The sequence below is a fragment of the Rhipicephalus microplus genome, chromosome 8 (genome assembly GCF_043290135.1).
Source record: "Rhipicephalus microplus isolate Deutch F79 chromosome 8, USDA_Rmic, whole genome shotgun sequence".
NCBI classification, from domain to species: domain Eukaryota; kingdom Metazoa; phylum Arthropoda; class Arachnida; order Ixodida; family Ixodidae; genus Rhipicephalus; species Rhipicephalus microplus.
The window spans coordinates 9,812,882-9,828,185 of NC_134707.1; the positions used below are offsets into that span (position 1 = coordinate 9,812,882).

The 15,304-nt window shown below is 42.8% G+C and overlaps 1 protein-coding gene across 6 annotated transcripts in view; it reads right to left on the reverse strand.

Moving 5' to 3' along the window:
- The window catches only part of pns (DENN domain containing pinstripe), a 78,096-nt gene that overhangs the window by 51,149 nt on the left and 11,643 nt on the right, over positions 1–15,304 (reverse strand). For all 6 annotated transcript variants that reach the window (XM_075871001.1, XM_075870996.1, XM_075871000.1 and 3 more), the window contains exons 5-13: positions 14,850–15,078; positions 13,681–13,806; positions 12,819–13,006; positions 11,805–12,016; positions 7,788–7,954; positions 5,145–5,371; positions 3,671–3,856; positions 2,562–2,652; positions 538–697 (exon numbers count right to left, since the gene is read on the reverse strand). In XM_075871001.1, coding sequence (XP_075727116.1) covers positions 538–697; positions 2,562–2,652; positions 3,671–3,856; positions 5,145–5,371; positions 7,788–7,954; positions 11,805–12,016; positions 12,819–13,006; positions 13,681–13,806; positions 14,850–15,078 — 1,586 coding nt within the window. The remainder of the gene's footprint in view (positions 1–537; positions 698–2,561; positions 2,653–3,670; positions 3,857–5,144; positions 5,372–7,787; positions 7,955–11,804; positions 12,017–12,818; positions 13,007–13,680; positions 13,807–14,849; positions 15,079–15,304) is intronic.

The window sequence follows — 15,304 nt, forward strand, 5'->3', positions numbered from 1 at the left end:
TTAGAAAATGACAGCAGCAGCTAACTTATAGAACGAACCAATACACACGATTTTAGCACAAAAGCTATGTACTATTCGACATCAGATCAAATAAAACATCCCAATGAAACACACCAGTTACAGAGAATTCCACAGAAACTAGGGCTATGAGTTACTATCCACTACCTAGCCACCGTTTACATATATCCTTATGTAACAAAGAACCCAAGGCATCTTCTCCAAAAGTTACTTTTGTAGATATGGACACAGGATGAAAGCAAAGTACAGGACGCAACGAGAGCAAACTACCAACTGATCTATTGAATCCACCGAATGCATTGACTGCACTGTACTGTGTTTTCTGTCTCGTGTCCGTATTTACAATGTACACTTTGAAGATGAATCAAGACTGCCTAGCTCACCTTATAGCTCTTCTAAATCCAAGGTATATTTGTATTCCGCCATCCATCCTCCCATATCCATCGCTGCCCTCCACTCACGAAACATAATGGAGTTCTCGAAACACTGAACAGCCTGCCATTGTGACAGACAACTCACTTGGACTGCACTGGCTCTCGGTTCAGCACGCCACACTCCAGCGGAGGAAAGACCCCTGGCCGGTGGTTCCGGCGCCCCGGGAGATCCACAGTGGGGTCTACAATCTTCGGTACCGGTGCCACCAAATCCGGTGCCGACAGCCGGCTCTCGATGGGCAATTCTGTGCGTGTTTGGCATACGCTGCGCTCTATAGGGGGTCTCCAGAAAAAATCTTTAAAGCTCGCGACATATCGGCGCATTCACCGCAGAGATGGTCACGAGGCAGTATTCACAGTGTCCCATTACTTCATTTATTTAGCAATACTGCAGGCCAATACTTTGGCCCAATCACGAGGAAAAATAAAAGCAAAAAATACAAACATGCATAAAACAATACAGCATATAATGACCATAATGTACAAAAGAAAGCAGAAATCATAATGACATCGCTGAATCAAAAAAAAAAAGCTTGTCAAAGTAGCCCTCGAATTGTTGACAGTGTCTAGTTGTTCTTTTACTGTGAAGATTTACATAAGAGGACAATGGCATGCAATTTTCTCATGAAGACTTTTGAAGAAACGATCCTTTTCGTATCTTTGTATACTTGATTATGGTTGTGTTTGTTGGGAACCGCACACAGTTGATCTCACAGAGCAGCTTGAAAGGGTGTAAAATAAGGCGGTTCGGTTAGTACTCGACCGTTACAGAGCATGACGGAAAACAAACGTAAGTTATCATGGCAGGTTTTGCGAGATCGGCGAAAAAACCTTAGAATGAAATTTTTTCCTGCAGCATACCATTCTAAAACCGGCATTGAGTGAGCAAAGTATATTAAGTTACCCCCTTACATCTCATCGAAACACGACCATGCAATGAAAGTTCGCAAATTCCTTTTTAAGGGTGACTTGTTCAGGTATGTTTTTTCCACGAGCCATTAGAGAATGAACTGCCCTATCGCCTGATGCAAACATTTTCGATACCGATGTATTTCACCACGCTTTGCGAGTGTGTTTGCTTTGTATATTTTTGTATGTAACTGCCCTGCTGTAATGTCCAATGGGGCGTGCAGGTATTCAATAAATAAATAATAAATAGATCTAATCATCCTCATGAAATTTTGTGACTCTGCTCTTGATGAATGAAAACATACCAGTGACAATTTATTCACTCATTCTTTGTTGATTAAACAATATTGCCGATTGCAACTCCTGATGTTGCAGAGGGGCTCAGAACCTCAGACGTTATGCAGATAGCAGCGCTCGGGCATAACTTCTCAGCATTTTTTTCTTTATTCCACAACAGGATGTAATGGAATAAGCAAAAAAAGTATTGATTGATATGTGGGGTTTAACGTCCCAAAACCACCATATGATTATGAGAGATGCCGCAGAGAAGGGCTCCGGAAATTTCAACCACCTGGGGTACTTTGATGTGCACCCAAATCTGAGCACACGGGCCTACAGCATTTCCGCCTCCATCGGAAATGCAGCCGCGCAGCCGGGATTCGACCCTGCGACCTGCGGGTCAGCAGCTGAGTACCTTAGCCACTAGACAACCGCGACGGGGCAAAGAAAGAAAGTAAGTAATATGTGCATAAAAAGCAAAAAAAAAATCAACGTAAGCCATTAAGAAGGCAATCAATGTTTGCAAGTTTTTTGATGTCTACTGCTCCAAATGCCCGTAAATCTAAGACATTCACCCACATTATCGCTCACGAAATGAGAGAATACTTAAGCACATTATTTTTGGGAATTCCCAACATTTTCCAACAATGGGTTAAAGAATGTCAATCAGGGAATGTAGTATTGAAACAGATTAATTAAATTTGATTATTTATTCTAACAAAAGATCATATATGCAGGTATCACACAAGAAATAGGTTGTATAATAAACAAAATAAAAAGATAAAGATCTTTCAATGGCAACAGTATTCTTGAGCAATCTGCTTTCAACTTCACTACGACAAACCATCAGAAAGTGAGAACGGTTATATTCACCCATTTCTAGTACTGCTTCGATTCGCATCTCAGCGGGGGAAGGCTTACCTGTTTCTTTGTACACGGTGCAGCATTCATAGCGGTTGATAATTGGCTCGTTGGAATGGTTGCGAAGCAGTTTTATCCGATTGTCGAAGATCTGTAAACAGCGGAGGAATGTGCACTGTAACCGCAGTGCTAATCAGAGAACCACGTTGAAGAACCGAGAGCATCAACGGCGCCAAGCACAAGACGTTGAAGAACCGAGAGCATCAACGGCGCCAAGCACAAGATGAAATTTCTTCCTCTATCGCAGCTGTTCTCACACATCCCAATTGTGGCGCAAGTGCCGTTTCGGAGCCGCAAGGACGTCAAACAATCAATTAGTGACTGTTATAAAATGATTTAGTTGTACTGCAAGACTGTACGAACAAAATTTACAACTGTGAGCACCAGCCAAACGGACTTTAAAGGGGCCGCGAACCGCTTTCACATTGAATGACCTAAGTACTGGAGGCCATTGCCTCACAATCCGATTGTTTCAAAATTTATTTCAAACAACGAGCAGAGTTACAGAGATTTGTAGCATGCCTTTAAGTGCTTCCTCACTCCTCTCATCCTGATCAGCGTCCTGGAAGCTATGCATGGAGGGATGGCGAGGAGTAAAGAAGTTACGTCAGACTGTTATGATAATGAGTTGACGCAAAGAAACACGATCACTATGTCCTGTTGAGATTCCTGCACAAGTGTGACTCTGAGTAATGTTAGCAGACCATGGAGAGTGGCTCAAGCATGCGGAAGCGCCGCGTGGCATAAAGCTCATCTGATCACAACGCTGCCCTTGATTTATGATTGCTACTGGCCAATAGCATGCTCTCTACTGTTCGACATCGAACAGCAGACGCTGCGAGCTCTGAAAAAAAAAAGAGCACAAGCCCCCTCATGAAAAAAAAAGGGGTGCCTGTGGAAATAACACTTTTGTGCTTTCCTTCTAAACTTCCTTAGCTATGCACGACCAAGATTTGGCTGAGATCATCGTAGCAGTGTCTGCTGTCAAAAGGATGAGTTTCTCATCAAGCTCCAGGTTGTTCATGACGGGCGCCTCAAGGAAACGATTGAATGGAAACGTCACAGACGCAACGACCAACCTTCGAAAACCTCAGATCGAGTTCACTGACCTTGAGGCACGAATCGGGCTCTTCCCACAGCGAGAGGATCTTGCTGTCGATGAAGCTGGCAAACATCTGGGTCTCGATGAAGCGTGACAGGAATGGTAGATGCGGCTCTGGCTGGTCGGACAGGAATGTCGTCTTGTCGAAGTTGTGCACGGTGTCTCGTGATGCCAGCCACTGCTCCATATCTTTCTGCATTGTCATCATTTGAATTACAGACTGACATAGTTTTGTGACACAAGGGCCCCCCTCTGCCTAAGAGCCCCATCAATATTTATAAGTGCAATGGCTAGACTCAAACAATGCGAGTGTGTGAAGAAGGGCACATATCTACAATAAAATTCTGTGCAGAAATCTCATGCCACTCTGTAAAATTGACCTCCCCCACTCCCGCAGGTTTGGCACCCTAGTAACGCACCGGCCTGTTCGAATCCCATCCTATCCTATCCTGCTTAGCAGTCCGATCTCAGAGCATCTACATCTAGAATTGAACATCAAAACTTAATTACCTTTGTTTCTCACACATATTTTTGCATCCCAACCTCAGCACGTAATAACCCATAACGATTTTCAGTTAAAACTTAATTATCTTCATTTTTCTAACATAACGATTGCACCTCAAGCTAGGTGCATAATACCCATAACGATTTTCAGGTTCTCGAGAGCAAAAGCATGGCTTTTGAGATCTGTATTTTCGACTTGACAGTAGTACCTATGACTCAACTATTTATAAAAAGTAAGACCCTTGAGATATACGCCTGTTGCACAGAGATGTTGCGTAGGCGAGGGCTCACTAACTGAGGAGCTTCCACACCACGCTTCCCACGTTGTGTTCACATTGCTTTTGTATTTCTTGTGTTTGTGATTCATATTACACCGTGCCATGAACAAGCGCTGAAAGACTCCCGAGAAACTCCATGTCCACTCTTTTTTTTCCTGGTAGAAAAACTAACTTCGAGGGCTGCTATCTTGAATTTTGGGGTCACTTCAGGAAAGCGCAGCTCGTTCACTTTGCCAGTAATTTGGACTTGACTGAAGTGGAGCAGCTTGAAATGAATTTTGCAGTAGAGTGCTGTATAGGGGCAGGAAAATTTGCTAGACAGAGAAGCAAATAAGCAGCTATGCTTATACAGTAGACTCTCGTTAGACTAAACCAGAAGGGACAAGCAGAATATGTTCCATTTTAACAAGAGTTTCGTTTATTGAGAAATGAAAAGGGGTTCAGAATACAAGCACTAAAGCAATCATATCAGAAATAGTTGTTCCATTTACGAAGCAGCAATTCCGTTTAACAGATTTCCGTTTACTGAGAGTCTACTGTATTCAAAACTTCAATGCAGGTTGCAATAATCATGAGTAACTTATACAGGCTTTAGCTGTGCTGCATTCCTCTAGTCCTCTCGGTGGATTTTCTGTCTGCACTATTTTTGCTAATGAGGATAAATAGCACGCCCAACGTTTGGTCGTTTCCTATTCATACCTGGTTGGGCTGGATGACGAAATGGTCGTACGAGCGGAACATGTGCAAAAAGCGGTTGAAGAAGATCTCGCGCACGGCGTTGTTCAGCCGCAGCTCCTCCAGCTGCGGGTGGCGGTCTGCCGCGGCGGCCGAGGCGTGCTGTTGCGGCTGCCGAAGCAGACTGAGCTTGCCCTCACTGTTGTCCTGACAGCGGGGACGGCGCAGGTCTTCGAGGGAGTTCATCACGCCTGGTGGAGAGAAAGAGTTAAAAAGCACAGTGAAATTGCAACCTTGCTAGATAAATTATTGGAAATAAAATGAGAGCACAGCATTTGTTTGATTACTACCACTGTTTATGCAAAGTAATTATACTGTATTTACTTGCGTAATGAACCCACATTTTCTTCAGAAAAGTTGACGCCAATTTGGAGGGAGGGTTCCTTACATGGGAGAAAAAAAGTCACGGGAAAAAAAGTCAGTCAGTATAACAGCAAAAATTTTGTATAACGGTATTAATTGATTATGATGATTATGAGAGACACCGTAGTGGAGGGCTCCGGAAATTTCGACCACCTGGAGTTCTTTAATGTGCACCCAAATCTGAGCACACAGGCCTATGCATTTTGGCCTCCATCGAAAATGCAGCCGCCGGAGCCGGGATTTGATCCCGCAACATTTGGGTGAGCAGCCGAGTACCTTAGCCGCTAGACCACCGCGACGGGGCGTATAACGGTATTAAGAAACTTTCTGTCCAACCACTGCTGGCCTTCAATTGAGTGACAGGACTATTTGACAACTTTGCTCACCACAAGGGGAAACTGTCCTTGTTTTGGCCCGTGAAATATACGACGAACCTTTTCTGTAGCACGAAGCTCCTCTTGTTTTCTTTAGCAACAAACGAGCACGAATCGATGCTGAAGTGTCATCCAGCTACTCGGTTCCCATGCACCAGCGCATGCTCGACTAACTTTAAATTTAAAACCGGCCATGTAGCTAGTGTACCGGCCAATCGTGCCCTGCGCAGCAGATGCCTAATGAAGTTCACTACGACAAACCCAATAACAAAAACACAGCATCGGATGACAGTGCATGCATGTCGTGGGTGCACGTCGGGCTGTCAACACGATTGCACTTTGTGTTTTGCTTTGTTTCCGCACTGCTATGTGCAAAGAGGTTTGTTCTGCGTTTGACAGATGGCACTCTGTTGCAAAAGACGCGGCTTTTAAATGTTGATCGACATCATCCGTGTTTGCACTGCTCGCAACTGTTCAGCAAGGTTGTTAATCTATGTGCAGACTTTTATTACACCACTTTCACGTGATATAAGGGCATTATTTAACGTTTTTATCTTCAACGGCGCTGGCTATCACACCGAAATAAAATGAACAGCAACATTAAAAAAACAGATTTTTTTTCAACAAGAACCAAAGAAGGGGTTGGTAAATTATGCGAGTGGGTTCATTACGCAAGTAAACGTGGTAGTAAATTGGAAAAAATGTGAGGTCACTGCAGTTTGCCCAGTGCTACATGGCTGGCATCAGTCGAAGTAGTTTAGGTTGAGCGCCGGAGTGTTTGTGTGAAGCTTGCTGATGACTGTACTACTCATCATTCTCATGCTGGGTGACACACCAAGGGTTTCAGCTACCACTCACACTGGTGCCAGATTTCTCTCTAGAGTATCATTATGAAACTCTATGGCCTAGAAGACCAAACTGTGTTCGTGGGAAGCGCAAAATTAAACTACACCGAGACAGCAAGAAAAAAGGAACCAGATGAGCGTTTCCCTTCAAATAAGCATTTATTTCGAAAGGAAAAGACATATATTGGTGAAAGAACAAAAAGAAAACACTTGGCTAAATAAACACTTAGTTGATGTTAAGCGCCTGTCTTGCTCCTTCTTTCTTGCAGTCCCTGTGTAGCTTAATTTTGCGCTTCCCTACGAACATTTGATTCATACCAACTAGCCCGATCTTCTTGTTTATTAAAGGCCAACTCCGGCAATTTTTCGACCATGTCAAGGTTATGGTATTTCTATGTTCCTGAGACACTCTTGTCACGAACCCAATAGCGGAAATGCTCAGAAAATTTGAAAATAATTTTTAATAAGCAAAAATGTGCAATAACGAAACCGAAACCCAATCAAGCGCCCTGTCTGCGTATGACATACTATTTGGCAGAGCCGGAGGCCATATACTGGTTCCGCCGGCGCAGAGTATGAAAACTGTGAAAGCCAGTCCAGCGAAGCACCGGCCAAACACCACAGAGAAAGGAAGAAAGCATTCCCGTGCTATACCTGTGCCAAACACCGCCGCCATCGCCTTGTGGAAAGCACAATAAACGCTGTAGCGGCCAAAGTAGCGATGCCATCGGCTTGGTCACTTCCGCTGACAAGCCAAACATGACGTCACACAGACAGTGTTGCCAATAATTTTGGCATGTGAGGTGAGCTTTTCGACGCAATCTTTAAAATTAATTTGCAAACGATCAGTGCCTCACTCAAACCTGTGATTTGGCATAAAGGACTAAAATGTGCGAAGGAACATACCCAGCGAATTTCACTGAGATTCATTGACCTCGAAAAACCGCCAGAGTTGGCCTTTAAGACCAAGCTGCACGACAATGCGATGGCAAAGTATCGCAGCACTGCAAACAGCCGTGACTGACCGGCTCTTTTGGCGACAGCTGTGATGCGCTGGAACGCCTCACTGTGCTGCAAGAGAGGCGACGGCGTGCCCAAACTCGTGAAGGAGCTCCGCGCACTGCTACCCGTGCTGCTCACCCCGGAGTCCCCGCTCTCCAGGCTCCACGAGTGTTTCCGACGAGGGAACGGCCTGCGCCCAGATACAACCAAATAAACAAATTAACAATAATATCACTACCTAAGCACTCCGTAGACAGATGGTTTACCAGCAGGCGTATGCAAATATTCAAATTTTCGAATATTTTTCTAATACCGTATGCTATTCCATTCACGCTGGAATTTTACTGTTCGAACAATTCGAACTTCCCAAAAAAAAATGCAGTCAGTGTCCAATTGGCAGGGGCCCTTTCCGAATTTTAATATGCTTTGCCCCATCACACTCAAATTGCGGCAAGGATGCTTTTAGGCTCGGCTATGGTCACAAATGTAATGACTCAAAAATTAGCTCCAGCACGGTAATAATAGATGTTGCAGAGGTGGGGGCTTAATTAATGCTGTTTTGAACCTGAACCTAGGCAGGAAGTTCCAAAAAACAAGACGTAGAAGATTTTTAAAATTCAGAAAATCAGGTTTTCTAATATACTAACATATACGAGACAGATTTAAAACTCCGTACTCAAAGAGAACACACACCCTTGTCCGCCACATCAGTTGAGCTTCCACAGAAGTTGAAAGAGGAGGAAAGGCTGAGGAAATAGCAACTTTACTTTCACATGTTAAGTGTAGTCGGCAACACTGCGATTGCCCCAAATAATGTATGTGAATACAATTTGGCCTCCGCATTGCTTCGTTCTTGATAGGACAACTATGATACACCATCTTGCCAGTGCTTCAACAACATAGCCTAAAGAAAGAAAGAAAGAAAGATAGATATAGATATATAGATATAGCCAGATATAGATAGATAGATAGATAGATAGATAGATAGATAGATAGATAGATAGATAGATAGATAGATAGATAGATAGATAGATAGATAGATAGATAGATAGATAGATAGATAGATAGATAGATAGATAGATAGATAGATAGATAGATAGATAGATAGATAGATAGATAGATAGATAGATAGATAGATAGATAGATAGATAGATAGATAGATAGATAGATAGATAGATAGATAGATAGATAGATAGATAGATAGATAGATAGATAGATAGATAGATAGATAGATAGATAGATAGATAGATAGATAGATAGATAGATAGATAGATAGATAGATAGATAGATAGATAGATAGATAGATAGATAGATAGATAGATAGATAGATAGATAGATAGATAGATAGATAGATAGATAGATAGATAGATAGATAGATAGATAGATAGATAGATAGATAGATAGATAGATAGATAGATAGATAGATAGATAGATAGATAGATAGATAGATAGATAGATAGATAGATAGATAGATAGATAGATAGATAGATAGATAGATAGATAGATAGATAGATAGATAGATAGATAGATAGATAGATAGATAGATAGATAGATAGATAGATAGATAGATAGATAGATAGATAGATAGATAGATAGATAGATAGATAGATATAGATAGATAGATAGATAGATAGATAGATAGATAGATAGATAGATAGATAGATAGATAGATAGATAGATAGAGATAGATAGATAGATAGATAGATAGATAGATAGATAGATAGATAGATAGATAGATAGATAGATAGATAGATAGATAGATGCGGTTTAACCTCTCAAAACCACCATTTGATTTTGAGAAATGCCATAGTGGAGGGCTCTGGAAATTTCGACCACCTGGGAATCTTTAACGTGCACCCAAATCTGAGCACACGGGCCTGCAGAATTTTCGCCAACATAGCCTAAAGAAACACTTTCACGTTGCTATGTCATAAGAATATACTTAAGAATCCTCTCACACCAATATTCCTGTGATTTTACTTCAAAGTAGTAAAAAAATATTCAAGAAACATTTGAGAAATATTCTACTCCGTTCGCACTTCAATATCCGAATTGACTTCTCACCCAAAATTTTGCTAATCGCACAGATACTTTTACCAGTGAAACTGAAGCATACAGCGCCGTTTTTTTTTTTTTCTGCGACCTAGACTCTATTAAATCTCTTGTTGTAGCTTTCAAGTTCTTGTAACTTTCTGTATGGTTACAAGATATGAAAGGAACACTAAAGAGAAACAATGAGTTGTTTCTTTTAGGGGGGGGCACTAAAGAGAAACAAATGTCTATTTTCCGCCTTGACTTGGTCCACAAAAACACATACATGTTCTTTGTTCACACTGTGTGAACAAGGGACCAATATGGGTCTCGAAATGTCTGTTTTTTCACCTTGACTTGGTCCACAATAGACATATACATGTTCCTTGTTCACGGTCTTGAAATGTCTGCTTTTTCACCTTGACTTGGTCCACAATACACATATACGGGTTCCTTGTTCACAGTGTGTGAACAACGGACCAATATGGGTCTCGAAATGTCTGTTTCTTCACCTTGACTTGGTCCACAATACACATATACGGGTTCCTTGTTCACACTGTGTGAACAAGGAACCAATATGGGTCTCGAAATGTCTGTTTTTTCCCCTTGACTTGGTACACAATAAACATATACATGTTCCTTGTTCACAGTCTTGAAATGTCTGTTTCTTCACCTTGACTTGGTCCACAATACACATATACGGGTTCCTTGTTCACACTGTGTGAACAAGGGACCAATATGGGTCTCGAAATGTCTGTTTTTTTCACCTTGACTTGGTACACAATAGACATATACATCTTCCTTGTTCACAGTCTTGAAATGTCTGTTTCTTCACCTTGACTTGGTCCACAATACACCTATATGGTTTCCTTGTTCACACTGTGTGAACAAGGGACCAATATGAATCTCGAAATGTCTGTTTTTTCACCTTGACTTGGTACACAATAAACATATACATGTTCCTTGTTCACGGTCTTGAAATGTCTGTTTTTTCACCTTGACTTGGCCCACAATACACATATACAGGTTCCTTGTTCACACTGTGTGAACAAGGGACCAATATAGGTCTCGAAATGTCTGTTTTTTCACCTTGACTTGGTCCACAATAAACATATACATGTTCCTTGTTCACGGTCTTGAAATGTCTGTTTTTTCATCTTGACTTGGTCCACAATACACATATACGGGTTCCTTGTTCACACTGTGTGAACAAGGGACCCATATGGGTCCTGAAACATCTGTGTCTTTCCCCCTTGACTTGGTCAGGAACCGCACCGCATCTACATCCTCAAAATACATTTCATGCAGCACGAACACACACAGCCTGCCTAAGTGACATTCAGACCCCGCACAAGTTTGTGTGCAGAGTCGATGGCATGCAGCTGCTTCATGCATGCCCGTATGCACCAAGTCGGCACAAATGGTGCATAAAAACCATAAACCCTGCACTTTTCCTGTACCCTCTGAAATAAGAGGTGTGGTCCAAATAATACACTGATAAAGCAAACGGGCAGGGTTCAGGAGTACGCGAACTGGGGAGCCATCCTCAAACTGTCCATTTAGTGGACTGTTCATGTTGGCCACTGTCTGGCCAGAGCTCGAGCAGCACATTCTGTTTCCAACTATTCTTTCAAAACGTCATATTGGAGTGACGAAGCGACAACTCGCTACACGACTGATGGGAACCGAATGTGCTCCAGTGGTGTGAACATAGCCTCCAGAAATCAGCGCTTGGCCACATATATTTCAAAGACTGCGCACGAACTCTGATTACGTGATCGCATTAGTTCTCGAATATGCGCAGTTGCATCATGGCTTGCCAATTTTTGCAGCAACAGAATGCGCTCAGATGAAGTCGGCCCGAAATGAACATGTTCATTAGATGGACGGTTCCAGAATAGTTTTTCTGGTCCAGGTATTGCCAACGAATCGACTGGATCAACAGATGCCAAAGCAACGTTTCTGAATGTCGCTACAAAACTGAGACCTGGGATGCCTAAATCGCTCACCGGTCATTGAGGCTGCGACCTAGCGTTGCAGATGCCGCCACGTTTGGCACCGAGGATGTGATGAGGGACGACGAGCCGCCCGGTGTCCTAACACCAAACTGCGTGAGCAGCTCCTGCAGTTCGGCAACCAGCTCCTGCTTGTTGGGAAAGCTGGGCAGGTCTTCGGGCACTTGTACACTACAGCCATCGATGTCCACTAGGCACAGGTTGGCCTGAAAGTGTCACCGAGTGGCGGCAATAATGTGACAAGAGAAGGTAGGCACAATATTTAGCTATGAGAGAGGCAGGTTAGAATAGAAAGTGCAGACGCGCACAAGCACCTTAATACAAGCAAAAAAAAACTGTGAAATCTGGCTGATCATAGCAAATTTTAATGAGTGCTGTACTCCTATAATGTAACCTAAAATGAATGCCAAGTCAAATCAGTTACACTGAAGCTATAGTTTGCAAGCAGAACAAAATATGTGGTTTACATAAAGGACAACAAATGCTCAGCAAGGGCAACTGGATGCCATGCATTCCAACCAGTCACCTCATGGGCCTGCAGACCCCAAGCCACATGACAATCACATTGAAATTCTGCATTCAAAAAGCAAGTTTCTAACTTGACAGCTGTTCACATGTTGTGATCCACATGGCAAGCTTTCGACCAGACCATCAATATGAACAACCCCTTTGATATTCAGAGGCGTCAGATTAGTGTTTGATTGCATAAATCCAACTGCGAAAATTATTTTGGTCCCAGTGCCGTTAAAAGAAATGTGGGATATGAAGAATGCAATGCTATGACACACGCTAGTTTGTTCTAAACAGGCTGTGTGCAACATAGAGCAAGAAAACACCTCTACACTGTAGTAAAAACAATGAAGTTTAATTACGCCTAACACTTCAACAAACCACACACATGACACGAATGCACTGATAGAACCTGTCCCGACTGCACCCACAGGGAACCACCATGGTGTTCAACGACTTCACAACATATTAACGACTGCCATGCTTAGCAAACCTCACCTCGCCCGGACAGATGGCATCGCCCTCCTCACCGCCGCAGACATGCTTCAGCCCCATGAGAAAAGGCACCGGTGCATCTAGGAAGTGGTGTAGCGAGTGGGGCAGGATGGGCACATACACGTGCTGCCACTGGAACGGCAACAGCAGGCTCGTCACGCACTCCGCCACGAGCATCAGCCGATAATAGTCTGCAGAATGAGTTGAAACCATCAACAATGAGAAGAACCAGGTATGAATGGCACCGAAAAGTGACCAGTGCACAGGCGGTTGACCACAGCGGGGAACCGTAATCCTCAGATGTCAATCGGATGCTACGACTTAGCCAATGATAAATCAGTGCGACACCCATCATCATTACAGCACCTTATAAATGAACTACGAATCCCACCGTGTCCAGCAGCAATAGCAGTTACAACTAACTCGGGGAGTCTGATTTGACAAGGGCAACATCCACAACGACAAGAACAATCGCAGCAGCGAATCGGCTCCTGTGAGTAGCCGATTTGGTTTGCTTTAAATACGTACTGCCCCGATTTGAATCCTGGCAGAGCACCGAATGACTGTAGCAGTGAGACTTGGTCCTACTTGTAGCTCGTTATCAAAGACAGCGATCACTGCACAACGTGACACGACTCATGGCTCACTATCAAGAAAGGCTATTCCCTTTACCGTTATTTCATAATTCCTATGCCTTAACTATGCACCACAAGTAATGCCTTCAATTCTTTCCATGATATCATTACTTGCTCACCTGATACGAAGGAGTCTAACCTGGAATGGGTGCCTCAACGCATTCATCTCCTATTATTTGGGACAGACAAACACAACATACTATACGAAACAATGAACAGACAAAGGATACCTTCGGAGCAGAGGAGGATCTGGTTCTCAAAGCACACGCTGGTGAAGAGCAGGACACAGTTCTCCAGGCCTAGTATTGCAAAGAGCTCCCGGAACGAGTAGTCAAAGAAAGGTAGCTCCCCCGTTCCTGCATCATGACATGCCATTAGGAACAAAGAGGGTTATCACATAAGGTGCGTGGATGGAAACTTTAGTGTTATGCATTTCCTTGGGATCATATCAAACAGAAGCTCTCCTTTTAGGAAGATTACGCCACTAATTTTTAAATTATTTATTCGTGAGAACTTCACTTGATCATGTTTTCAATGAGTTGGCTATTATATTCCTCTGAAAGAAATGCCATTGCATTCAGTAGTTATCAATAGCACAAAAAACATAATTTTGTCGTCCTAGCCTTCTAAGATAAAGTTATGAAGCTACTAAGTTCTCTTTTCAAGGACTGAAAAATGCAATTTTTTATTTCAGCCTTTCTGAATATTTGTAACTCAATAAAGCAAGATTTGCCACTATGTTGCACACACAAAATATTCAGCTTTTTAGCAAAATGAAATGATAAAATAGCGTGTGTAAAGCTGAGAAGAGTTTTTCAGAAGAAAGGAAGTTCATGAAAAAATGAAACAAGGTAAAATAGCAAAGAACAACATACCATTGCCTCCTGACACGATATAAAACAGTATTACGGCTAGAACATTAGTCTAGGATCCCTGAAAACTAGCGAGGTTATGCATCAGCAATGACAGAATCCAAAAATAACACCTTTAATAAATCTATCCTTTTGGCGAATTTTGGTCCACGAAAGGAGTTTCCGCCCTTAAAGCTTAAAAAATACTCACAGAACATTTTATAAGTTGTCATTTCTTTTTATTTATACACGTTAAAGATAGCCAGAGCCCTCGCACCTAAAGAAGGCCTTAAGCATCAAAATAGTCTTGACAACTTATTGTGAGCAAGAAAAAAATGGTTACAAAGAGGCAAGAGGCACGGATAAAGGCAATTTCGCGCATGTCCGCGTCTTCAGTGTCCTCGTCCAGTTCATGACCAACCATTTTTTCCTTGCAAGTAAGCAAGTTCTACAGAACTTTCTGCAATACTTGTTCTATGAGCCTATTTTGGTAATAGTACGCACGACACGGACACAACGTGATGTCATGCTTCAGAAACCAGACAGACCTGGCCTCTGGCAAACGTAGTCCTGGTAGAGGTAGCTGAGGCGCAGTGAACGCCCTGGCGGAGGCAAGGGCAGCTCGTACAACAGGTTGTACACATAGCTCTCAAGGGGCAGCGGTGGGGAATCGCGCCCCTGTACCAGCGACAGCAGCTTCTGCAGTATCGTCCGGCATGCGCTGACCAACGGCAGTGGGGTCACCAGGCAGATCACCTTGCTCACGTACAGTGTGTCCTGCATTTTTTATCGATGTAACGAAAGCCTTAGACGCCTTATTAAATGGGAACACGTGACCATCAGTGTTGGGCAGCCGTGTCAACGAGAGTTATGTGAAAACATCATCATGACACTACAGATTGCAAAAATATTTTTGATGTCATCATGAAGTCGCTATGACAGCACGTAATGTGATGTCAGATGATGAGATCATCACGTGACACCATCACATGAAGGAGTCCTG